The 27,092-nt window shown below is 39.7% G+C and overlaps 1 protein-coding gene across 1 annotated transcript in view; it reads right to left on the bottom strand.

Annotated features, from left to right (window-relative positions):
• The window catches only part of TSPAN14 (tetraspanin 14), a 33,518-nt gene that overhangs the window by 4,942 nt on the left and 1,484 nt on the right, over positions 1-27,092 (bottom strand). Inside the window, exons 2-8 of the mRNA XM_066554645.1 lie at positions 14,771-14,868; positions 8,543-8,593; positions 3,865-4,011; positions 2,891-3,061; positions 2,198-2,323; positions 934-978; positions 265-384 (exon numbers count right to left, since the gene is read on the bottom strand). Coding sequence (XP_066410742.1) covers positions 265-384; positions 934-978; positions 2,198-2,323; positions 2,891-3,061; positions 3,865-4,011; positions 8,543-8,593; positions 14,771-14,851 — 741 coding nt within the window. The 5' untranslated portion in view covers positions 14,852-14,868. The remainder of the gene's footprint in view (positions 1-264; positions 385-933; positions 979-2,197; positions 2,324-2,890; positions 3,062-3,864; positions 4,012-8,542; positions 8,594-14,770; positions 14,869-27,092) is intronic.

Raw genomic sequence — 27,092 nt, 5'->3', positions numbered from 1 at the left:
TTAATATTACAATATATATCCCAATTATCACACACTATTATTACTGCACTGTATTTTTATTATAACCTTCACTGCTTTGTGCAACAGGTGTTTTCACACTAACTCCCCTCTACCATAAGAGGTGTTCCTGCCATCCTCTTATCAAACCTAAAAAATCCACATTCAAAATATTTATTATACCTGTCCATAATTACTTTTACCTTCAGCAGGTCTTTACCTACAAACATGGCAATTTTTCAAAGAATCATAGCAATAACAACTAACCTGGAGCAGTGAGATAGCTATGAAGACACCTGCAACAATGTAGATATTTCGGGGTAACCAAGCTTCAAGTGCATGGATACATCCTTTGACAAAAATCTGATCATCCCATTGACTTTTGCTCTGAATGTAAAAAGGAAGAATAAGAATATTACTTTTCTGCTCAAGTTTACTACAAGATCAATCACATGATCTAGCTAGGCTAATGTTTTGTCACTTTTGCAGTAAAGTTTTTAACCACACGTCAAAAATACACATGTGAATTGGAGAATGTCAGGCATTGATATTTCTATCTTCCTGAAAATCCTGTTTATTAGAAACACAGTAAAACTAGCAGATAATAGACTAGCAGATGATAGATGGTCAAATTAGCAAACAACAGATCAGCAGATTTAGACTATTACAACTGGTAATTGAAATGAACACTTGAAATCCAAATCCTATCCCTTTTTGAAACCCACCTTTCCCCTCACCTGTTCCCACTTGTTTTCTCTCCCCTCCCACAGCAGGAGGTTACTTTAAACAAAGGACAATGTCTACCTTTTTCTACATCTGTAGTATGATGTAGGACAGTTATTAGCTCCTAGAATTTTGAGCTGACACATCTATCAGCAATCCCACCAGTTTTAGTCTTGTCTATGCAGGCACAGAACATGACAGACAGCACCTTACCTTCTTTCTGATATCATAGCCACATTGTGTATTCACAACTTTTTGCTGCAAAGCAAAAGAGATTTTAAATAAACAAATCAATTTACTTGTACTCACTTCTGTTCACAGCAAGTTTTTCTACCTTTTATATCCATAAACAAATCAATTGTCAGAGCCAAACATTTTTAAAAGCATTTTTAGCAAGACAAGCAAAGCCCTAGCAGAACAGAAGAAAATTAATGACAAAGCAAAGGTGCGTACTATAGATGATGATATCAGATGATACCCTGCATCAGAAAACTCAGCTGCTTCTATCACTTGCATTCAACTAGCAACTTTTTAACATGAAAACTGCACTACCATCACACAGGTGAGACATCTGCATTTACAAAACTGATAGTAAGGTTTATTGAAATATTAATAATAGAATCTCACATTAAACAGACTTAAGCATCCTTCTGCCTCCTTAAATATAGCAGCAGCAACAGAAAAATGTGCAGTTGAACAGTACTGCTCCAAACTAGGCTAGAAAATAATTACTGGGGAATCTGAACATGGTATATGGCCCTGACAAAGGCTTTCCTTGGCTGATTGCCAATACAATCAGAGAAGCCTACCAGATATTAAATATAACTTACCAATGGCTCTCAGCACAAGGATTGCTGGATGGATTTTAAGCTGTAAGTATTCCCAATAATACCATAAAGCACTCTAAGTTAGCCCCTACCTCCACATTTTGGCATCTGCTGCAACGCTCAAAAGTTTCACAAAGTTTAGTAAAACAAGTTAACCAATAAGCACCTAAACCTTGCCAAAACCAAGGACTTTCTCAGAAGCTTTAAACTTCATACATGAGTACTTCACTAATTACTGACAAAGCAGCAAATGGAGCTACTCCTGCCTGTCTGGCAAAGGGGTGGTGAAACATTAATTCCATCTGGGGTAAACACACTCTTAGAGGTCTCAGCTCTTTACACGCCTGAAAAAGGCCAGGGATCCAAGGAAACAACACACTGGGAATAAAAAATAGCCAGCCACCAGTGCTTCAGATCCAAACCATACCAAAATGGCTTGAATTCCTGGTAACAACACATTTTCACTTAACAGGTTGCCACATTTGGACCCTAAAAAGAATGCAACAGAAACACAAAAAAAGGTTTGTCTGCACAAGAGTGATTTTTAGTCATTTAGGACACCTCAAAGCCCTTCAACACCTTATTCAGGAAGTACTTCCTGTGATAACCTGACAATCTCAGGGCAACAACAAAGCCAGGAAACAACTTACAGCAGGATCGGGTATACAACAGGAAAAAGGAACTCCGCACTTCTCACGACTTTTGCTTTCACTCTTGCAGTCAAAGTAGATGTTGAAGTCCCAATCTTCTGGACCTTGGGCCCCACAGCAATGGTTCTGCAGCAGATAAATACATTCCAGAAGTTTGTTCAGTGGATAAATTATCTCTAAAATACCTCCAAACAGTGTTTGCTTACAAATCTTCACTATCCCTAAGTCTGTGCAGAATCAATGACAACAGCAGAGTAAAAACAATGAATAGATATGAAATCCAAGCTCTGTGAAATCAAAGCAATACATCTGGAATACTGCTCCTGGAAACAAGTGTCAGCCTGTCAAGGCAATTCATAAAAATTATCATTTTAGATGTAATTGTCATACAATAAGTTCCACTGCCAAATTTTTTAAGAGAAAGCTTTTTCTTAGGGAGCAAGGGAAAGGGGAGCAAATGAGAAAGGTCAAAGGCAGATGCATGCCTGAGAGAGCTTCCACAGCAGACATCAGAACAAGCCTGGACCTCAGGCTATCTTCCCTCCCTGCTGCCTTCAATACAGAAGGAAGGAAACCAGCAGATCAGTAACAGTACTATTAGCTACAAATGATTATGATTCTATTAAAAAATGAAAACTTTAAAATCTATATTCTCCTAGAAGGCATCAAAGAAGTGACAGGATATGAACTTACAATTCTCTGTAGTGAATCAATGATGTTCTGGAGGTCAATGTCGTCTCGGTAGGATTTAATGTTATTCTCAAAGAATTCTTTTACCCTGTCCCTCACCCAGTCCTGGAACAGGAAAGCCATAACTGCTACTGCCAGCTCCAACAGGAATATAAACACAATTGTTCCACAGAACTGTAAAAAACCGAAAGTCCTAAATTAGAAAATATTAATTCATTTTGTATGCATTCCTATACCACCAGAAACAGATACAGAACTGGGTTCAAATTTTGATTCAGTACAGACACTGAGCACAGTGAGTATACAAGGTAAAGAAACCCCAAGAGGAAGAGTTGGTTTTTTTTGTCACCTGAACTTGACAGTAAAAAGACCATCAGACAGTCATTATTCACAGCAATGAAAACAATAATAAATGAGAATCAGTAAAACACAGGGCTAAAGAAGTCTTGATTACCTCTTGGATTGTTTCTAATTTTATAGTTTATTTTTTTTTAATTTTTTGTCTAGCTTAGCTGTTTTTAGCTCTGAAGCAAAGAAGAAGCCTCAGTATAAAAAGAACCATTTAAGAAATTTTACATCAGTCTCTGAAGTCCCAAAGTTTTGCCAACACGTACAAGAAACTTGAAAGCTTTTAAGGGATTTTGTTCCACTATATTATACTCTCTCAGTGATTCCTAACTGACTAAGCATGTTCCATAACAACACAATGTTAGATTCCGATATACCTACTATAACATCACTGCAGAGCAGAACAAATTAAAAAAGTCAGGGAAGAACATGTTCCACAAAGAGGAGAATAGATAAGCTAGGACCACTCTGCTTTCAATGCCATTACTCAGAGGTTTATCAAGGCAGCAAGTTTACCATGTATTTTGCCAGAAACCAAATTCTATCATGAATTATCTGGGTTTGCTCCCAGTTCATCATTTGCAGCTTTCACACATATAATAACTCCCTCATGTAATGATGTTACTTACAAACTTCAGCAGGCAGATGTTTTCTCTCAGTGCTCCCACACAACCAGCAAATCCCAAAGTAAACATCACTATTCCCACCACTAAGACAAGCACCACTGGGTCCAGACCATGAAGACCAGTCACCTTTGTCAGATCAGACAATACACCCTGCAAGAAAAAGTCAGAACAAAATGTGACCACTGTAAGCATCTCATTCACTCAGCATTCCTTCTGGATGATTTCCACGATTCCCAATGAACTGGTTGCAAACCCTTGAACTTGCCAACAGTGACACCAACAAAAAGTCTTGTTGTCAAATGGTCATTGACAATACCAGTTCTCTTCACCCCAGCAGAGGAAGTATTAAAGTTATAGCTAGCAACTCTTCTAGTAAGTCAGTTTCTCGGGCTACATCGTCCTATTTGCCAAACAGAATTCCACAAGATGGTGCCAAAAGCTCAATTCTACCACTGAATGTTCATTTAGTTTCAAGGTAAAAGAATTAATGTTTTATATCAACTTGAAATGCATCAATCACAAGGGCACTCCAATATCACGGCCTCAAAAATATATTAAGAAAACTTTTCCAATTCTAATGTTTAAGTGGGACAAAGGGAAAGACATTCTAAGGACAAAGCACCTTATGGATGACGTTTGAAAGAGGGAAACCTTTTTTTTGTTTTCACGGGAAGCATATTTGTCCTCTCTTTTTGGTTACAATCCTTCTAGTGTCAGAGAGTCTTAGTAGTGCTACTCCAAACTCTAGCAGAAATATAACAGCATAGTCTAAACACTCCCCTTTCACCCCTGATATTCTTACACCAAAACCAGTTACCTATTCCCTATATTTGCAATTTGCCCAACATAGAAGCAATAGTTTCTTTTTTGTTAACTATCCAAAAACCATTTATCTTGACAATAATCTTTGCTATGAAGTCTGTGCGCTTAGATTGCTAAATCTATGTGAATGCAATGCTAACACAGTGAAAACCCTCCTTATACTTTCTAGATTAGGTTTTAAAAAGTTATTACACCAGCTACCATTAAAACTCCATCAAATAAATATAGCAGGATTCTCGGGGTATGTGCAAGAACAAGACGGAAGATGCAGAACACAGAAGGGACGAACAACAAACTCTTCATGAGAAGGATTTGCAGGGACACCCAGGCAGCCCTGAAGTAGTCTGAGTGTTCATCATACAACTATTAACAATACATAGAACATCTTAGTAAGGAAATATTTTCACTTTTGAAACAAAGAAATAACAAAAATCAACACATGTTCACTATTTTTCTTTATAGAGTATATTCTCAAGCTAACCATGTTTAGTGTAAGAGCAAAATATCAGAGACACTTGGAATAAGCTGCCCAATTCCTTCAATAAAATGCAAATTACCATCTTTCTACCAGGTATACATTCTAGAATAAAGTGCAAAGGATATACATCCTAAGATAAGACCTTGGAAAAATCTCTATCACTTCTTATTCAATTGCTTACTTAACAAAATAAAATCTACAGCATTAGAAGAAAATGTGCCCTTGGAGGAACTCCATCAGCTGAGGACATTGATTAACAGCACTGCAGTGTTCCACAAGACTCCATCTTCTTTCATAGCATGTTCCATAGCAGATTCTGTCAGAGCTGTTAATTTGGCAACAGCAAAACAGAGTTGTTTATATCAAAACTGGCTGATGAGATGAAAAGGAAAAAAAATAATTAAACTGAAGGACTCACAATTGCCTTGCAACAGCTGGTGACTAACAGTTCAAACAGCCTATTACAAAATGGTCCTAGTTTGTAGATATGTTTTGCCAGTCACACGCTTTCATTTTTAAAAACTGTTACACCTCACAGCTAAAAAACTTGGTCTACCTGGTTAATTATGAGAGTCCCACCTAATCAAACCTTGGCTCAGACCCCACAGTCAAGAAACACCTGTCAGGATCAGATGGGCTAATGCAGCATCCGTGTAGAAGCAACATGCTGTGAAACCAAACCATGTGTGCCCAGGATGCTGAAACATTCATAACCATTGCCAGCCATCTCCTTCCCACAACCAAACTCAAGCTTTTTGTTTTCACACAATCTCACTTGCTCAAGCAACATTTTTTGGAGGACAATTTAGTCTGATCAAAGCATGTTACAAGTAGAAGTAGGCAGGAACCAGCTTTATTATTCAGCCTCAGAGGTCCACAACACTTTCTTCACTTTCACACTTAATGTTTACAACATGCTCTTTTAAATAAGAGGGTTATGGGGATTTTGTTTAAGAAATGATGTTAAGTCAAAAATCCTGAAGGAAGGAAACAATGGAATTAATTCAGAAAACTCTAATCCCACCACACCCATTTTGCTAAAGACACTCCTGCCTGTGCCATCTGCACTGGTACAAACAGGATGCCCTTTACAACACAGACTTCCTCAGGTGCACAGGAGAGCAGCCTGATACCTGTACTCAGTGTCAGACATTCTGTAACAAAACTCACACCTCAAGTCTTCCTTTCAGTCACACAGAACAGTGACTTATTTGTCCATGCCCTTTAAGTCCCTCTAAGCAACAGTCTTGATTTGAAAACTGCCTGTACCCTCTCCATTTGTTATTAGCCACGAACTTGCTGGAATGAAGTGAGGCTGGCCAGCCTTTGGTTTCCCAGATCTTCCTTTGTGTCCTCCTTGAAACCATTCTAAGCAAAACTGTTTTGCTGATAAGAGGGCTCAATGTTATTCACCTTGTTTCTATCAACACTTGACAATAATTCACTCTTTGTGACTTTTGAAGTATCTGTTGTTGGACAGATATTGACTCTTAAAATTTTATGCAAGTTAACTTTTATGTGACTGTTCAGAATAATCAAAGTCAGTTACAAAATCATAAGGATAGGCCAATTAGATACACCAGTTAGAGAGATTGGATCTTAACCAAATAACAGAAGTCACAATGGCAACATTTTTCCATGTAGTATTTTCAACACTTCTCACAAACCAGCAGTCTCATTTCAATATATTACCAGCCAAAAGAGAAGCACAGGATTTAGAGCCAGAGAAAAAGACTGCTGAGCAATTAATCTGTACTCCTAATGCACAAAGAACCAAGACAAAATCATAGAAATGAAATGGACCTAATGTACTCCATGTTGTGGTAAGAGACAGGATGTTTAGAACTCTTCCACCACCTGTAGTTTATCTTTGGGTTTACCACTGCAGCTCAGTTTCTGCAAAGTTTTTCTCTTACTTCCCATCTATTGTTCACTGAGATGCTTATCTGTGAAATACAGGCACGATTGGCTGAAGAATGGCACTGCTCTGAAAGACTGAAAACAGCACATAACAACTGACAAAAATAACTAACAGATTTCATGAACCATTCAGAAGTTCAAAAGCACAGGAAAGGCTTTGAAGCAGCATTTATTTGCAAGATAGCACAGAGAACAGAAAGAACTCAGGAAAAGTTCAAAAAAGAAAGACAGAAAGAGTCTGCCTTTGCCTTTTAGTCACTTCAGTGTACCATAAAGCCAATTTGGCAAATGGAGATATTAGTCTCCAGCCACACAGATCATATGTGCTTGTATAAAAAAACCAGAAGAATGAACATTACAGAACAAACTCAAGGCAAGTTTGACATCCTCCTTTAAGGGTTGGAAACAAAATTCTTTTGTAACAACAAAATAGGAGGCAAATGCATTTGCGTGTCAAGATAGATTTTCATATAGCAATGACAGCACTAACCTAGTTATGAGAATGTGTGCAAGCACATGGGGAGCAGGGAGGAGGAGAATAAATACCTCAGAATTAAAAGAACCATAAAACTCACTTCCAAAAAGCAGAGGACTCAGAACCTCTCTGCATGTGGACAGCTGCTGTATGGAACTACTCCAATTAAGGAAAAGTGAACACATGATGGTAATTGAAGTCTTACCAGTTCGTGACACAACTCAACAGAGAGGGCACCTGCCCTCCACCCCTGCCTGAGATGCAGATCAGTGAATCTAGTAATGGTCACTTTCTCCTAGTGCTTGACTTCATTAAACCCTTACTTTTACAGCCACTCAGTGGAGGAACCATTAATTTCCATACCTGTATCATTCTGTTCCCTTGTAACAGGAGAACTCAGCACATGTGCATGTAACTTCCTTCAGCTGAGGAAGTTTCTTAGTTACAAGAAACCTTCGCTAAAAATAAGAGTTATTCAGCTACACCATGTTCCCCAGCGTTGTTCCTCTACACGGAAACAATCACTTAAGCACTCCTTAGGGAATAGAGTGGACAACAGATGGCCAACAGACTGGGAGCATCTTTTTGAAGTATTTAGAAGATGCACATTTAGATTTAGTGGTGCTTTTCAACATATAAAGACAGCTCATACCCCTCCCAAATATTTGTTTGTAATAAAAGGAGGTGAGTAGAGAAATACAGATTTTAGAAAACACGCTTTTGAAAGAGAACCTATTCATAAAGGCTAAATTCTCCCCAGCATCCTGCTCTTACAAGTTCATAAAAAAGCTCTGAATATCAAGGGTCACAGCTTAACTCCTGATCAGGGACAAGAGGTAAATTCCAACTAAAATCAGTTTAGATTATTTGAACATGCTCCTGAGTACAGATGCTACATTTAACTTCCGCTGCTTCCTGAGGAAGTAGTTTTACTGGAGCAGGAGGAGGCAGCCACTGAAATAAGACCAGCCATCTCTTATCCTTACCTTTTCACTCCATGCCCACAGACCAGCTGCAAGGAAGGCCACTCCAGCTAGCTAAAATTAAAAAAAAATTAATTAGATGTAATAATCAACCACATTATCAAAAAACTTACCTAGTAGCACTATTGCTCAAATAAAACAAATACTGCCTGTCATTTGAGACAACAGTAATGGGACCTTATTCCCCATGAGTCCATCTCTTACAAAAATTATTTGAATGGCATTTATTCCACAACATTTATGCATTTTATAAATTACTTTTTAAAAATATTTTAATTTGATTCTTCATGATAACTCAAAAAGCACATTATTCAAGAAGAAGAGATACTTAACAGACAGCCCCACAGAGCACCATGCAAGTGGGAGTTATCCTTGTCCCAGTGATTTGCTAGAAAGTGTCTGCCTGCCCACTAATGAAGATGTCAGAATATTTAATGCATTTTGAGGTTATTCCCTATTTAGTTGCTTAATACTACCAATATTATGGCTATGACAGTAGCCACGCTTGCTCCTTGTGACTTCTCAGTGCCAAGGCTCTCTGTATTAGCCTCTTCTCTGATTAGATACCATTTGTATTCTGAATCCTTATTTTGTTTAAGCCCATCTGAATCAAGCTGGATTAATGGTCCATTTGCTTACTTTCCATAAGTATAAAATCTAATTTATAACAAACCGTCCACTAATTCGTATGTTTGAATAATAAATACTCCTGAATTACAGTCACTCAAAAGAAGAAGTTCCTTGTTGTAATATTTTATTCTCTTTCTTCAGTACTCAGGCAACTTGTTTTTAACATCCAATTTCAATAATCAAACTAAAATGACCTCTCAATCTTCCTGTCTATGCAGGAATTATTATATGCCATAATCTGGATTAAGCAACCAAAACCACCACTGACACATGGAGCTAGAACTGAACAAAGCAGTACTAAATAAATTGCCAGAAGCAATAGCACAATGAGTACTCACCTTGGACTCAGAATCAGCTAAGAGCATCTAAAGAGATCATTTGGATCAAAACATAACTTGAAAAATACTATTAAAAACCACATCAATGTAAACAGAATATTGACCCAAATTAACCCTAGATCTTAACCCAGTGATCTTCAGATCAAAAAAAAGCAGGGAAAATAGTCAGTAATCAAATGTGTATGTCATTAAGTTGCACAGTGCATATAATTGATGCATCCTTCATCCTTTTCACTCCAAATGCTCCAGGAATGCTGGGAGACAGATGAAGACAGCTGGTATAATTTGCAGTAATCAAGGTAAATTACACAGACAGCCGGATCTTTGGAAATTTTTTCTACAGAAAACAAGGTGGAAAAAAATAACTGGGAAGACATATTGCACTCTCTGTATACAAATTAAGGGTACTAGAATACTAATATTGTGCTATTGAATTTATAAATAGGGTGACCTCTTCAGACTGTCTGCCTTCCATTATAATTACCTTCTTAATTAAATTTTAACGAATTTTTGATTAAGTAGATTTTCCACTAGCATGTATTATTCTCACCTTTGAACATGAACTTTGCTCATTCAGTTTCAAGAAAATATACTACTTTTGAAAATTTATTCCCATAAGCATCTGTGCAAACTAGCTACAAGTAAAATAGAGTTTATCAGAAGAAAAATAAACTTAGTCTCATTAAAACAATGCGGATAAATCTAAAACTTAATTCAGCTAAGACAAGCAATTCAAAAATTTCACTAGAAGCAACCAAACCAGATACATTAAAAAATTCTTTTGCAAAAATCCAGTAAAGTATGGGGTACTTGCAGAAGAAACAAAGCCATCAGCCACTACATTGACAGGTGCAATAACCAAAACAACCAATCTGCAACAACATAAAATAGTAGTGAAATGAAATTAAATCATTTTGCTTCAAAGACTGTGTGCAAGGTACTTTAAAGTATCTCACTGAAAACCATTGTACAAACACACCATGCTGATCAAACTAGCTCAGAAGTTGGTGTGATTGAGCACGCCCAGAGTTCTACAGAGAATCAGCCCCAGGAAAATCCCCTCTCTAACACACCTGCACAGAGGCACCCAAAGGATGTCTGCAAGGCAGACCAGGGAACTGATCTGCCTAAACTAAAAGCCAAGTTTTAACCTCCTCCAGCTCACTGAGCTAAATGGCTGAGGAATGGGACAACAGGCAGCTGAGAAGAAGCAAGGACAACCAAAAGTGTTCCCAGGGTGAGAGCAGGCTAGTCAGCTATTTCAAAAAGCACAGCATTATGCAATTTGCCTTTCACCAGAATCTGAACAACATGTAAACAAGAAAAAACTGGATTTCCCAATTCACTGCTGCACTGCAGAGACCTTCAAACCATTTACTCCATGAAAAGTTAGATGGAAACATACACAAAGCAGCTCAATTGTGCCCAGAAACTGAAACACTATTTACCAGCATTTGCTTATTTCCTGCTTTAGAAATCCACTTTTTAAACATAGTGCATCAAACTGTAGGCACTGCTCTGATGTACAATACTGATGTCAACTCAGTGACACTGTGCACAAATTACCACTTTTAAGCATCACCCATTTATCCATTCCCAATCACACTTTGAATTCCTATGATTCCTATGACTGCTGCCAGAATCACACTACCAACTGAGAAAGCAGGGCTAATCTGTTTCTCAGATGTAGGCAGCTCTTGGCAAGACAAAACTCTAGCAACACAAAGTGATTGTGGGTCAGTCTGTCCCTAGGTCAGATCAGCAGCAATAGGAATTGCACGCAGTTTTTGTGTATTCTCACATTTCCCACTCCCTGGATAATCCTGTTTTACACTGCAGCTCCACCCATGCTAGAGCAATCAGCAGCCTGCAGCCCCTTCCTTCCTATCCTTTACTCTTCAGAGACTCTTCCTCTCAGGGTCAGGAAACCACCTGGTGGTGCATTCTCTCCTCTTCCTGGCACAGCATTGCTGTTACAGAAGTTCCTGGAAAACAACATACGATGGAAAAGCCAAGCTAATCTTATGCTAACCTGGGTGTTCTCTTATTTTTCCAAGAGATAAACTCAGAATTCTTTTCCAGAACTGAAGAGAATTTTTGACTTTCATCACCATGTGCAGGGCCTCCATTCCCTTTCTTAAATCTCCTACAGGATGAATGACAAGTTCTGGTTTTGCCTCCAAAAACACTTAAGAGTCACACACAACTACTGACCTATAGAAGACAAACCCAGGTGATTGTAGCTAAAAGCTATTTTACCCTCCCCTCTCAATTCATGTGAGAGACAGTGAGCCCACATGCAACATAAAAGGCTTTGGCAGAGCACACATGCAATCCTTCACTTCACTGAACCAGCCACGGCCCCACGAGGTGCAAATCTACCCCAAAAAACACCCTTTCCACTGGAGGCAAAGCAGCAAGCACCAGAGCTCTCACAGAAGAGCTCTCTCAATTGCAGAACGACTCAGAACAGAAAGGTGCCAAAACCAAGCTCTTCACTTGGCATTGTTGCAGTCTTTAATTTGCACCATGACAAATGAAGTGATTTGACCAAAAAAAAAAAAAAAAAGCATTTAAACACAAAAAGGTCCAGCCTTCTTATCTTGCTCTCTGCAGGGCTATCTTAATGGCTAATGGCTGCAGCACTGCCTTATCACCACTCATTAACAAGAGTGTACTTGGACAAGCCAAGTCTTGTGAGCATGCCTAAAAAGCAAGATGGAAACAAAGTAATCACACATGAAAATCAGGCTTAGGCAGAGCCTTCCTATGGCCTCCATTCCCTTTCTTAAAAGAATAGAGAAGTGGTATTACAAGCCAGCAGCGCACAACTAAAAGCCAGAACTTTCTTTTTCCAAATCACTCCCCTGAAAAAAAAGAGACTTCCAAAGAATGAATATTTCTAAAGGGTGATTACATTGAGCTTGCCATTAGTCATATTTGCCCTCTTTGAGTTCAATATTTTGTTTAATCCCAATCTATGTGAACTGCATTTGAAGCATGACACAAATTGCAGTAACCACCCAGTGAAAAGTCTAAAACTTCTGGGAATTACTACATCAGCACATGGTTTAAAGTTTATACAGTCAATGATATCTTCAGAGCTACAATGGGAAAGTCAACATTTACCTTTAAGGATGACAGAAGAACAAATGCAAATATCTTCCTGCAACTATTTACTATTACCTGGTTTGTGCATCAACACAGGAGAGCTCTAACAGCTTATATGGGCAAAAGGCTCTCTGACATCCAGCTAAATCCATCCCTCATCCACCTCTAGAGTAGCCAGGCTCACTAACAAACGCTCACAAACAAGTTTCCAGAAGCACCTGTCCTGCAACCCAAAGAAAGTGAATCAAAACAAACATTCCCTCTTTAAATGCTACTTGTGGATTATGGTTACATTTCCCTTTCTGGTTTTGTAGTTCTTCAGTTTTTCTAAGGCACACAGAAAATTCACTCTGTTTCACAAATGGTGAATTTGTAGTCATTCCAGCCAGCAGGATTTCACAGGCTCCTGAATCTTTGTGTCAGCTAAATGATTCATGGATTGCCTATAGGGGTGTCTACCTTCAACATTTACATAGCTTGTTCTACAACTAAAGGTGCCAAAAATCTTATCCACAGAGCTGTAGCTGCACATCATTTACTAGGTCAGCCTGATAACGTCAACAGAAGCATCAGACCCTTTTGTTGAGGAAGCTACCAGGACTACAAGTACCTGTACAGAAAGCTAATTCCTCCAGCCAACAGACCAGCTGAAACACACGGGTTGTGTTATCAATTCTTCTCCATGTTTTGGCATCTCTTTAAAAGTTGTTCTTTAAAGAACAGAAAAATTTTTAGATCTTCACCATTCATCTCAAGAGAATACAGTTTTTAAAAAGTGAAAAAAAATGTAGTGACTGCAGAGAAGAAAAAAAGATATAAAATTTATTCCTGTGAAAAAACAGAGGCAAATTCTTGACAGTCTTCCTCCCTTTACAGCAAAGACAAAAAATTTCAGTTTAAAAGATTGTCAGAAACAGTCACTCAAGCTCCACTTCATGAGACACTCACGAGAGTAACATAGAGGTCTAGAAGAAATCTAATATGTTCATGAACAAGAGTGTTGATTTCTCACGTACCCCGCCATGAACTTCTGAAGAGCATCCACATAGTTATCAAGTGATTTCTCTGAAAACCAGAACAGTTTGATAACCATGACTTCTCACTGTGCCACACTCCACCACGGGTACATGGGAAGAAGAGGAATGGCAGAGCTGGTGGCTTATAAGCACAATTTCTGACCTGTTGAAAGCATCCTCAATTGTGACACAGAAAGTATCATGCCTAGTGATCACTTGCACGATGCAATATTGTAGCAAATCAACCTTTAATGGGAGAGAAGTTTCTGCAAATCTTTTCTGCCCAGGTATCCACAGGAGGATAACTCCCCTGTGGTTTAGTGCTACAGTATCATGCTAGAGCACTGCACTATAAATAAAAGGTGGTGACAGTAGCAAGGAGGTCTGTGGTTATCAGCAACTTTACTGCTAGCACTGGACAAGTTACTATATCTGCACTCTTCCAGGACTACTCATGCCTTTCCATGACTGCAGCTCTAGGACTTCAGGTGCAAACTTGTTAACATTTGACCTGAAAGTTCCAAAAGGAACTACTGAGTTTGTCTGAATTGCTTCCAGACCTTCCCCTCACAGACATCTTAACTCTTTCTGGTGCAACATTATGCTCTAACCTTTACAGGGCCTTCTTTTCCAAGGCAGGTGCTTCATTAACATCTAAATCCACTCGTGTATTGTTGCATCTTTTCACACTCATGATTCTAAACGTTACAGGCAGGTTAGTCCATAGCTAAGTATTTCAAGACTGTATCAGACAATTCAGCTGCCCACAGAGCATGACATGTGCTGCCAGCTGTTGACACATGCCCGAGGAAGCTCCTTTCTTCTCTTCTGCATAGTGTATTGACAGCTACACCACCCAACAATGATCAAAGATGGTCTGAAAGGAAACATTTTAAGAGGATTCTTTTAACAGAGAAGCAATTTAACATGGATAATATGGACACTGAGTCCTCACACTTTCAATAATAATTTCTCATAAGGGATAAGATTCTTCAATTACAGAACACCTGGGGCATACTATACATCAGTTTCCTGCTTTCACACAAATATTTCAGCTGGTTCTCTTGACCAGAATAATGAAGTTAATAAAACTTAGCTATGCCTAAGCTATTTCAGCCTCTACATTTTGTACTCACCCAAAAGACAATGTTGTAGCTGAAGAGCAAGTATTTGTACCAACAGCTGACTTCTGCATTAGAATATCGGTAATAGTGCATCTTCTATGGCACAGCCTCTGCACAAAAGAGAAAGAATGACAGCATTAGGTAAAGATTTCATGAATAAATGTTTCTTCCCAGGTCTCTCTTGCTCTGTTGAGAAAGAGTGTACAGTAATCTTTACCATATGCCATCAAAAGGCATTTTCAAAGTCAGCTCACACTTCCACTGACCCAACACTACCTTTCAGTATCTGTTGCTTAATAATCTTATCTTTAAGCACCCTAATGTTATAACAGGGCAGGTACACCCACAAAGGAAAGTCACTATACAGTTAGCCTAGGAAGATCAACATAAGCAAGGTAACACTCATCTACCTTCTCACTCCTTCAAAACCATTTTACTACTGCAAATGGCTACTTGGACTTATCCACAAACCCTGAGCATTGTACATCCAGCAATCCAGCTAGCAGGATATCCAAAGTGTTTACCTGGAATCTCTCAGTCTCTCTGGATTGCTAAATACAAAAGGTAATTGTACCCAGCTCTTCCATATTTGTGTGTTCCTTTACCAGATCATCTCCTGTAAGAGGTTTTATTCTCAAGAACCAAAGTCCCACCATTTTAAACCCTCAGCTCTGTGGAGTTTGGTTTGCTTCCTTACACACACTAGAGAGATGAAGTTCAACCACAACTCATGCTCAAGTATTTCAGACAACTACAGCTGTTCAGAGAATCATAACTAAACCACCTCTGCAGAAATGCCATGCATAAGAAAAACTGAGAACAAGCTGTGAATTCAGAGCAGGAATAAGCACTTGCACAGCCCTCACATTCTGGACAGCTGAGTGCTGCCTAAGACAGATGAGCAGCATTTCAATCCTCCACTTCCTTGAGGTAAATGTTAGTGGAAGGTTTGCAAATCAAGGAAACAAGAATGCAGAATTTCCAAACACCTCCTAACTAAAAAAACATTTTGTGCCACTCTGGTCATTCACAGACAGAGTGCAAAAACCAAGCCTACCCTATAAAGTCTGAAACCCAGACCATGGAATGGACAAGTGAACTGCACCACATCCACAGCTATCAGAAGGTAAACTAGGTTTTTTGGGGTTGTTTGGTTTTGTAGTTTCTTTTCCTAGAAAGGAATCTGCACCTCAGTATAAAAACACTCCCACTTACAGAAGAAACAGAAGTTGGCTTTGAGAATCCCATCCAGTACAGACCAGAATGTGAATTAATACTTCAGCTTGCTATTTCTAGAGTTCAGATGTTGATTTCCATATAACTTTAACCAAACACTGAAAACAGGTTTTCTTCCTTCACCTTACAATTTCTAGTGTGCACGGTCCATTTATAGCAAAAAACATTTAACTTTCATTAAAGCAAAGGAAATTGTCCTTTATGGCATTATAGGCAGTGACTGGAAAGGACCTTCCTCCATTTGGTCAGCTGTACCACATGAAATGAGTTTTCTAATTTAGTTACTGACCTTTGCAACCCATCCAATGTTACAGACAAAATTTAGGAACCTTTACAACTGTTATGAATCATAGCAAAGAACTCTTGCTTAAGCACCATCGCCTTGCTTATCTAAGTCCACAACTGAGTGAAGATAGGAAAAGGAACAAAGACTGGTTTTCCCCACTTAATTTCAGTTTCTAGGTCCAAATGGCAATTTATATGTCAACAATCAATATGCACACACTTGGCCGAGTCAGTCAGTCTGATGTGCCTGGACAAGAGAGGAACGAGAGGGTACAAGAACAGAATAGCACTAATCTGAGCAGGGTGCAATCCCATTTTACAGCAATACACTGGCTGCCAGTGCAAATACATTCTCCAGATGCAGACACACCGAGGCCTCCATCACTGTTGTGCCCCCTCCCTCTGAAAATCAGGAACCTGATAAGAGACAGGAGCAGCAACTACAAAATGCACATAAGGAGCATTGCTTTTGGTGCTGCTACACCTACAAGAGAAGGCAGCAGGTTGTATTTAGCTAGCACATCATTAAATTTCACAAAAATGAGGTTCTGCTAGACAAAGAGGCTTAAAATATAACCTGAGGCAAAAAGGCAAGCACATCACTTCACAACCTAAAGTACAAACATCTGAAGACTTACTTTTTGTTAGGTTACCCTCCCTAGCACTGGACTTATTTGTAGCTGTTCAGCTCCAGCTTCACTGAAACTATTCACAGGAATAAGAGGATTAAAAGTATCCTTATTGACAAGCACTACTCCCCACCCACCTCACTGTTTCGACCACCAGCTTGCAAGACATTTCTCCATGCTTCAAACAACTGCTAAAATGCCCCAGTCAATACCAATCACAGTATTTTAGCAGAATGAAAAAGAAAAATGCTTTTTCAACATACATATTTCCAAATGCTCAGAAATGATGGGGGGTGTACTACCAGTACCAGCAAGAAGCTGTCCTATAACAGCACACAGCTCTTCAGACAGATATTAGCCTCCATACCACATGCATATCTTAAGAGCTGATTTGGCTTGCTCTGTGCTTACCCTCATCAGAATTCTTTTGGTGGTTGTTGACAGACCACTGAACACAGTATAGCTGGTATGGGAGTAGCATAATGAATCTAAAGTGCAGGTATGTGATTTCTTTCCACTAACACTACAAACAAATGAAGCAGTCCACTCAAGACTACACAGCTACCCTCCCTGTGTTTATACTAAAAGCAATCATGTTTCCTAACACAGAAGGCATCTGTAACCAGTCCAGAAATCTGCTTGTCAGTAATTCACTTTGTGCACAGCACAGGCTGCATAGCTATGGTCAGGCAATACTAAAAACACTTGGAAGATTAAAGCAGTATGTGGGCAGCGCAGACTAATAACGTTCTCTACTGTGTTTCAGACAAAGCAAGTCACAATGTGTCAGCTGACAGTTATCACCCACTCACAGCAACAGGAATTTCTAAAAATCAAATACAGAGCCTTGCTGCTTTGGTAGAATATAATTTTGTCCTGGTGTTTACAGCTTTAGTGAGAGGCGGGAAAATGTAGTCATTCATCAAGAGGACACTGCCATTCCCAAAGCTTTTTGACACCCACAATTCCACTCTTACCTTCGAAATGCTACAGCAGTGATACTCCTAATCTATGTTCCTAATTCTCATAAAACACAATGTGATCTGTTAACTAATCTAGTGTAGACATGCAGAGAAATCCTCATGGATAAAATGTTAAGTCAAGAACAACTGCAACAAAGTAATTTTCTAGATTTAGGTCCAAAAATTATTTTAATCCTCCAGAGACATTTACTTTACAAGGCAAACCTAAGTCACACTAAACTTCCAAATTCAGCTAATACTGCCACCATATTGAGTCCTGATCCCCTTCCCTGCCCCGCCTAAAACCCACAACCATTAATCAACCTATTCAGTGGAGGATGCAGCCACACAGCAAACCACTAGCAAATCTTCAGCTCAATCCTGTAATCTTGTACCACACACCAAGAAGTAAACAGGTTTAAGCCTTCAATCCACCTTGCCAGAGCATGTGCAAATGCCAGCGTGGGGGCAGGCAGGAGGTGGCAGGAGTACAAGGATAGGAAAGGAAAAGCTTTCCCATGAGTGTGCCCATGGAAACACAGCACCCCTCCAGTGCCAGCCTATACCAGCAGCACACCTGAATCCAACACACTGAAAGATGAGGGGAACAGGGGCACAACTGAGGCAAGAGGAAAAAAAAAAAAAGTCATTTGCCAAGCTGTTGGCTTCTCCACCACTGTTCATCAATACAAAGCATCTGAATGAAGCTGGTGAAGCAAATGGATGTAGAATAATTTGCTGAGGAGCAAGATTTTTTAAAGTAGAGCAAGAGATGTACTTCGGTGTATGATTTGTTTTGATATGACTCAATTCCATTCCATCAAGACCAAATATATATCAAAAAGCAGCAGTTCATTCAAGATATGGTGCCATTAAAAACAACTGTCATTCTTTGAAGGTGCTCAATCATTAGGGGTTTTTGTGAAGGTAAAAGGCAGCCTAATCCCTGACCAGGAAAAATTCAGATGTATTCTTAGGACCTTCTAAAAATGGAACAACTAAGAGGCACCTATAGATTGCTCTTTCCACATCCTACAGAGAAGCTGACCATCAAAGGGGTCCTAATGTTCAGAACAGTATCTGGGTGCCAGCCATCAAATCTTCACCTGAAGGGGCTGAACTGGTACAGCCAAAAAGCAAGATAAATTGACAGGATATGATGCTCTTACAGGTTAATCTGCTCCTGGAAACAGACAGTCCTGCTGATGACTCAGGAGCTCCAAGCAAGCATGTGTCATTTTGAAATTTTGTCTCCAAGAAATTCAGACTAGGGCCTCAAAAAGAACAGACTAGCTTCTCCTAAGGAACACAAGTATAGTTCATTTAGTTCTGCTGGAGTTCAGATGAGCAGAGAAATATTTGCTCATTCTCAGAAGAAACCTGAGGATTAATCAACAAAAGGGTATTTTTTTAACCTGAAAGACTTATGATGAAAGGCAAATATCATTAATAGGTTATCCCTGTCTCACCAGAAAAATAATGGAAGTAACAAATCTCAGAACTCAACAGAAAATGTGGCCAAAGCTGGGCAGAATTCTTAAGACATCATCTTTTAAGACCCTTATTTTGTACTGTGCTGAAGACTCAAAGACCTCAAAGAATATTTCAAGCAGAAGTTGCTCCACTGTAAGCACTAAAAAACAATCCCTCAGAGAAGAACAAATTCCCGACCTATTGGGCAGGGTTTCAGGTTTCAGTGACCAGGGTTTATTCTATTACTGCATCACAAACTACAACTTAGGAAAACCTGTCAGAAACACACACCAGTGTTTCCAAACCCCAAATAAAGGAAGCAGTAATTCAAAAGAGCTCCACTCCAGGTCTCTATACCTCACACTCCTTATGCTGCACTTTTGGCCAAGCCACTACTTCTGTGTGGTTGAGTTGCATCCAAAACACCATGTAAATGCTCAGAATTCAGAAAAAGTGGACACTGCACACTTTCAAGAATAACCTACATGGTCATCAAGAGCTTCTTCTGAGCTCCCCACTTGACTAACATCACCCATCCTTTGGCATAAAGGCTCTACACTGCACAACTGTAATTCGAGGAGCTATTCAAGTTATGATTCATGGAATATTTTCAGCTCCATTTGATTTCTTAAACCAACAGAACTTCACTAAAGAATTGTAAAAGGCAAGCAGAATTCGGTACTGCTCCCACAGCAATTCAAAAGCTGTAACAGAGGACAACAGCAGTTCTACCTATTTCACTTTTCACTGTTCTTCATACAGAAGCTACAAAAGATACAGTTGGCTGGCCTTGTTTCCATGTGAAGAAGTATTTATTCCTACTCAGCAACAAAAAGCTGCTAATAACATTTAAAAAGAAATCAGCAAAACAGAAGAAGCTCCAAAGAGTCCATATTTTCATTTATACAAACTAGTCAGAAAGCCAGTCAATAACACCGTACAATGAAAGTCTTAACAATGTAAATTCAAACTACAAATATTTTTAGTTATTGACACTGAGGAGAGACACAACTCAATTATCCAGAGAATTTCAGTACATTTATGCTAGTTCTGCCCCACTGACCTCAGATTCATTGAAGAAGTAACTGAACAGCTGAGGTGGTTTCTGCTAAACATACAGAGCTGCTTGACAGAGGTATCAAGTGAAAGGCAAGGATCTCTTACCTAGCTCAAGGAAAATCTGCTCAAAGTACCTGACTGCAAACAAAGCATCTACTCCACATTCTGACTTAAAGCATGAGAGAGCACAGGAAACAGAGGGAAAAGGAAATGTTACACGTAAACTTCATCTAAAAGACAGCAATTGTCCAAACATAAGGAGAGGGCAGTAGAAGAGAGACAGATCCTTTTGTAAGATACCCATCTCTTCACTAATATTTAAGAAATGCAGAGAAGAGCAGGAGCACAGGATGTAGGGCCTTCACTGACCTAATCCTATTGGTTAAAGCTCTGGAGTTAAAACTCAGTTGGATTACACCAAAGTAAGTGAAAGCAGCACCAGATACTATCACTACAGTTCAATAGATTCCTCATTAACAACTTAGAAAAGTTTAGAGAAATATTTTGTGCCTATGAAAGTTTTCTTTAATAAAGCTATTGGCCAGTTTCATCTGAATAGGACCTTGCCTGTGCTGCAATTTATTCACTATACACAACAAGCCACAAGTCATGCTTTCCTTTTACTTCACAGCAAGTTCAAGTATTGGGAAACACATAGAAGCCAGTTAGTCATTCTGAGCAGGAATTTATCCACCTCAGGCTGCAAAACCTGTCAGGACAAGTAACCAGAAAAATCTTAGCTGACCCAAACTTCTCAGCTGCTTTCTATTGCCTCTCATGAGAGCAGATACATACCAACTCTCTGTAACATCAACAGCTGCAAGGCAAAAGTCAAAGTCTTTATTTAAAAGAAGCATGTAATTTGATTTTTTTTTCCTCCTTCTAACAGAAGGTTTTGAGAGCTTTACAAAGCAAATATCTTATCTGAGGAGCCAGAACTTCCAGTTTGGGGAATATTTTTACTTCTATTTAGTAATCCAAGAATAACAGAATGTATTTCATACACTTTGTCAGCTCCTTCCCACAGCTCCAGACAGACCAAAAGGTTTCAAGAACAGAATGGGTCCCTCCCATTGCTATACCATTTCATGTCATAAAAAAGACAGGAAGTCACCACCTTTCTTTGCTGACAAACACACTCTCTCTTCAGAGAACATCCTAAACTTTTATACATATGGTGACTTTTCACCACTTCCAGGAATGCCAGTTGTTCAGTCTCCAGTTATATTTCAGTCTGAAAGAATATATCTTTATTTTCTCTTTTCATAAGAAAAAACCCCCAAGAGACTGATTATAGCAATACACAACAAAGAAGTGATGAGCATTTAATTTGCTTTGGGTTTTGTGGTTTGTTTCCTTAAAAATGTTCCTTGCTTTGGATGTAATGTGCAGTCTGTCTACATCCACACCATATTTCTTAACCTTCACACTGAACATTCCTATATACAAATTTATATACATAAACATATCTTTTTACATAAAACATCTTATTACATATAATAAAACAGATATTTATTTTAACAGTTTAAAACAGATCAAGGTATTTCTTAGTTTAAAAAAAAATTAAATTTTAAATTCCAGGGTTGAAATCTGATCTCCAGAAAAGAGCACACTAAGTAATGACTGCAATATCTGGATAATACTAGCTACATTCACCACTCATTCTGTTCAAACAATGCTGACTCCATGTCACCGAAACAAGAAGTGGAGTTCAATCCACAAAACCTCCTTTTTTTCCTCCCCTCTCACCTCAATTACCAGGGCTATGCTTTCAACACCAGAGCAACACTCATTTCAAATGAGGCACCAGGGAATGCTACTTTTTGGGGAAAGGCATGGGGGTTTGGGGACAATGCCCCCAAAGCTTTCTTTTGCTGCCCTCCACCTCCAGCAGCTGCATTCATAACAACCAGGACAGGCTCATTTTACTTGCCAAGGACGACACTCACCAGCTTCCAAGCCACAAGAGAAAATGGCTCTCTGTGGCCACGTAGGCAGCTCAACCACTGTGAAATTCATCTCCTTACCTCCTTTCTGGTAAAGAAACACACTCATGAAACTTGCAAAACCCAGCTAGAAGATGAACCTCTAAGGCAGCACTGGAAAATCTTAAATATGTGACAAAACAGCCTTCACCAATGCCTCACAATCTAGCCATTTCAGCAGAGTCAGTGTCTCAGCCCAAATACACAACAACAATTAATGCCCCAGGAGCTACAGCGAGTAGGCTTGCAGAGCACCCTGCACATGCTACCACACCACAGGGAAAAGATTAAAAAGACAAAAACCAATGCTGCTTCAGGACAAGCCCATGCTTGAACAGCTCCAGCCCTTCCCCCAAAGCCAGTGCTCTGGCAGGTCGTGAGAAAGCCTTGACTGTCTAGTCCAAAGTCTCTGCATCCGCCCCTGGGGAAGGAGGAAAAACAGGCTTTCCACCTCTCAGGATGATGCCAAGAACAACACAGTGCCATTTAGAGATCAGGGCAGCAAAGGCTGTGAAGGGACACAGTCAGTGCTCCTTCCAACACAGACCTCAGTCTGCATCAGCTAATTACAAACACCAGCAGAATTAGTAGGTGCAGAGCTTGGACACAAACACTTCCTAACCTGTGCCTTCATTAAAATAAGAAACACAGCTCCTGATGGAAAAAACGTGACAACACAGGAAACTGCCACCTGAATGGGCTGACAGTACAGTGTGACTGGCTACACAAGCAGCACATCTCAGATAAAACACCACCATAGAGCTGAACTGCACCTTCCCTTCTCACTTGCCCCAGCTGCACAGGCTCTTTCAGTTGAACCCTCTCCTGTTTTGCAAGGGCAGACCACTGCTACGACCACTTAGTCAAAATATCCTTTGCAAGCTCAGCACGATGGACACTTGGCAAAGAAAGCTGCCTTGACGTCTTCCAAGAGCCATCTCACCAACTGCTTTCCAAGAGTCATCTCACTAATTGCCTTCCATTAGTTTCAAGTCAGACAGCTTTTTTGATGAACCTTCCTGCTCCACAGGCTCACCACACAGCCAAACTGAAGTTACTCAGGGCAGGGTGGAAAGCTTTGCTGTTGTTACCCTTTATTAGATACAGCTCCACCACTGCAGGCATATTTCACCCCCATAAGTCCTTCCCTGAGCACCATCTAATAACAAACTGTTGAGGGAAAAGCAATATGCATCCAAAGAATCAGCTCCATACCCTGGCAGCCAGAAGGCTGCTGTCCCATAAAACCCAAAGTCCAAGCTCTCAGGTGCCTCCCTTCAGATCCAAGTTACTTGAGGCTATTCCCTTTGTTTTCTATTCCAGAAGTTTCTAGATGCCAGCAAACATATTTCAGCACCCATTTTATGCCCCAAAGCAAGAGTACCCAACTTGCCAAGCTGAACAAATGAGGTTTTAAAAAATTTTAAAATTCACAGCATTCAGCTGCCTCCAAATACTCTGCTTCATCCTGCAAGGGCAGCAACTCAAACACCTGACTTGGTTACCTTCGAGTCCATCAATTATTTAGACAAAGCTCCTTTCCAGAGAGACTCAAGTATCAATTATTTAGTCTTTGAGCAGGAAACAAAAACTGTTAAGAGAGGAAAACAGACTTCTGGAAAGGGCTGTTGGGACACATGAACACGTTTGAGGCTGTAGACCAACAACCTGCCTGAATCAGTACGAGAATGCTAAAATAGAACAGCCCCTAAAGCCAAAAGCTCACATGCACACACGAGCTCATCAAGTGCCAGAGCCAATTAGTGCCAAAGAGCCCCAACTACATCAGGGGGTCTCAGGACAGCTCTTCCCATGGAAGACCTTTATCAGTTTGGTATAAATGCCTGTTCTCTAGCCCAGGAGCACAAAATAAAGACAAGCTCTTTTCTAATACCCCAGAAGCTCTTTTACAACACCAAGACAACATTCAACCACGCTCACTACAAAGATCAAGGGGAAGCAGAGCCATGGGTTTATTACAGCCTTGCCTTTCCCACTCAGGTTCAGATTAAGAACGAAGACAGGCCTAAGACTTTCAGGTTTTGCAGAACTTCTAAAGACAAGGACACAGCAAGAGCTCTCAGAGGAAGCACAGATAAAGCATTCATCTTAGGTAAGAGCAGAAATCCTTCCACTCACACGTATCACACATAAGCTGTGGTACAATGAAAAGGACAAAACACTGTTGCTTGGCTCCCAAAGAGTTGAAGAAAGACAGGAAACACTGGAGCAAAACAAGTGCTGATCCCTCCCCCCTGCCAAATGGGGATTGAGACACACTTTGGATCAGAAAAGAAAATATACCTATTTTTAAACCCAGTTAAGGGCCCTGGGTTTGGATACAGTTCCTATTGTGGCCAGCATATTTTATTTTCACTTGTTAAAGGTTTTCTGCACAAGTGATATCAGAATTCACATGTGAATAACCAAGCAGAGTGATTCTTCTATCTGAGAGCTTCAGTTCCAAGAGTTATGCCAGATTGGTGAAAAAGTTTAGCAAAAGCCTGGCCATTCAAGGCAGTTGTTTCAACTACAAACATCACAATCTCTTATGCAGTCAATTTTTAAGGATCACTACTTTTGCAGGTGATTCTCAACACCTGCACTTTGCTATTATCCTCACCTGTGACATTCCCCAAAATAGAAGAATTTCCCAACAATGATTTTTCAGCAGACCATCTGAAAGCAGATTTCATCCAGAATAAAGTTTTTTTACAACACAAAAAGAATTTCAAATATGACATTCAGCTATAGTTAAGTAGTTAAATTGCACATTTAAAATTAAGTCATCAGAGCTTAGACATTTCAGCCCTTCCCCTTCTTTTTAGATTGCTGAATCAAAATTCAGATTCCCGTATTCTTGGGAAGAGCCAAACTGTTACTCCTTAAAACCCACACATACCTAACCTTGATAAGCTTTAGTCTGACTATCTCTGACGTTGTTCATAACCTTCATGAGATACTTTTGACTGAGCATGAGCAAAAGAATTCAAGAGAAGGATCCTGCTCCTGTCCAAACTGTGCCAGGGGCTGAAGGCAGCATCAGGAACTCCACCCAAGCCACCAACAGCAAAGCTTTGGAAGAGCCAAAGACTTTAGGACTGGGGCAATACCAGAGAGGAAGACACATGACCATTCTTTGGATCTAGAATATAACCTCTGCATCTAGAAATAACTTCTGCTTAATTCCCCTTTAGTAACAGCCTGCACCATTTACTGTTGGAGGGTCTAATTTACTTTATCTGAGCGACTTCAACTTGAAGCAAAATGCAAACCACAGCACGTTCATGGATTTTGTGAAGCGCAGCTCTCTCAGCGTTAGAAATGTACCACAGGTGGCAAAGTGTGAGAGTCTGTTCTACCAAAAAACAGGAAGTTTTGACACAGGAAGCCACAATGCAAAGCAACATGGCACAGAGAGCGCACAAGTGTGCCCAAAATCCAAACATTTTTTCCATACCCCACCCAGGTCAAATTTTTCGTAAAAGCAAAAGAATAAAGGGAGGATCTGTGGAACAGTTTTGACAATCATTCTGTGAACTCCACTTCCCCTCACACACACCCCAATGAGAATTCTGAACTAACACAGGGACATCAAAACAAGCGTTTAATTTATTCACACTTATCAGTGCTCACTGTGCCACACCTAATTCACAATGAGAAACTCGACAGACTAAGGGAGTCAATTGTAGCAGTTTGTCAGCAGAAAAATTCCTCTTTTTTCCAAACACCCATTTACAGGTAATGGCACATTAGTAGCCACCCAATAAAGCTTTATAAACTAAATAAAAAAACCCCCTAAGAAAATCAGAGGTCAGCCTCAAAACAATCCAATATTTCTCAGTTATTCATTAGAAACATAGAATAAACCCATTCATCATCCAGATATAACCAGATTCACAAGACACCATGTCAACAATTTTCTTGCTACACCCAAGAACAAAAAGTTATGCCTTCAATACCAAGGAAAGTATCCCAATTAAACAGCATCTTAGGGCTCAGAGCAAGGGCTTTTTATGGTCCTTTCATTAAGTATTACAAGGCCTAACACCAGTAAAAGGCAGCCCAGAACACACCCCCTTGCAGTACTGTGAGGTATGATACCCATGCGAGGGCTCTGCACAGACATGGCTCCGGGCAAAAGATCACACTTTTTCCTTCTTTTCTGCCACCCTCTGCTCCCCACAAGGAGGAGGAAGGACAGGAAAGAGGTTTCAAACGGGAAAGTTTGTCTACAATGCACTAAACGTCACACAAAGCCTGTGTCCAGAAACAAAAACAAGACTTAAATGGGTTTTCTCCTGATTCGGGGACCGGAGATAATGCTACAACACAAAGGGAGCTACAAAGGAAGCTAACTGGATCAACTTATACTAAAAAAAATAATCACACAGAGCACACACCACGCAGAAAATCAGCTTTCCATGATCGTGACTTAGACCCAGACTGCACCTTCAGCAAGCACACCTAGGAACAAGATCAACAAACATAAAACAAAATGCCAACTGTGAAACTTACTTGTTTTTACTTGTAACTTACATTTTTTTTCAATATAAACACACTTACAAACTCTTGGAAAGCTATTCTAAAAATTCCTGTTTCAGTGGCATTATAGTTTTGAACAAGACAACCTTTTAAGGACAGGCAACAACACTATATTCCATCCTCCATGAACAGAGCTAAAAGGATATAGGTCAAACCCTAA

The sequence above is a fragment of the Molothrus aeneus genome, chromosome 8 (assembly GCF_037042795.1).
Source record: "Molothrus aeneus isolate 106 chromosome 8, BPBGC_Maene_1.0, whole genome shotgun sequence".
Taxonomy (NCBI): Eukaryota; Metazoa; Chordata; class Aves; order Passeriformes; family Icteridae; genus Molothrus; species Molothrus aeneus.
The sequence above is the reverse complement of the archived record's forward strand: the minus strand, read 5'-3'. Positions and strand labels throughout refer to the sequence as shown.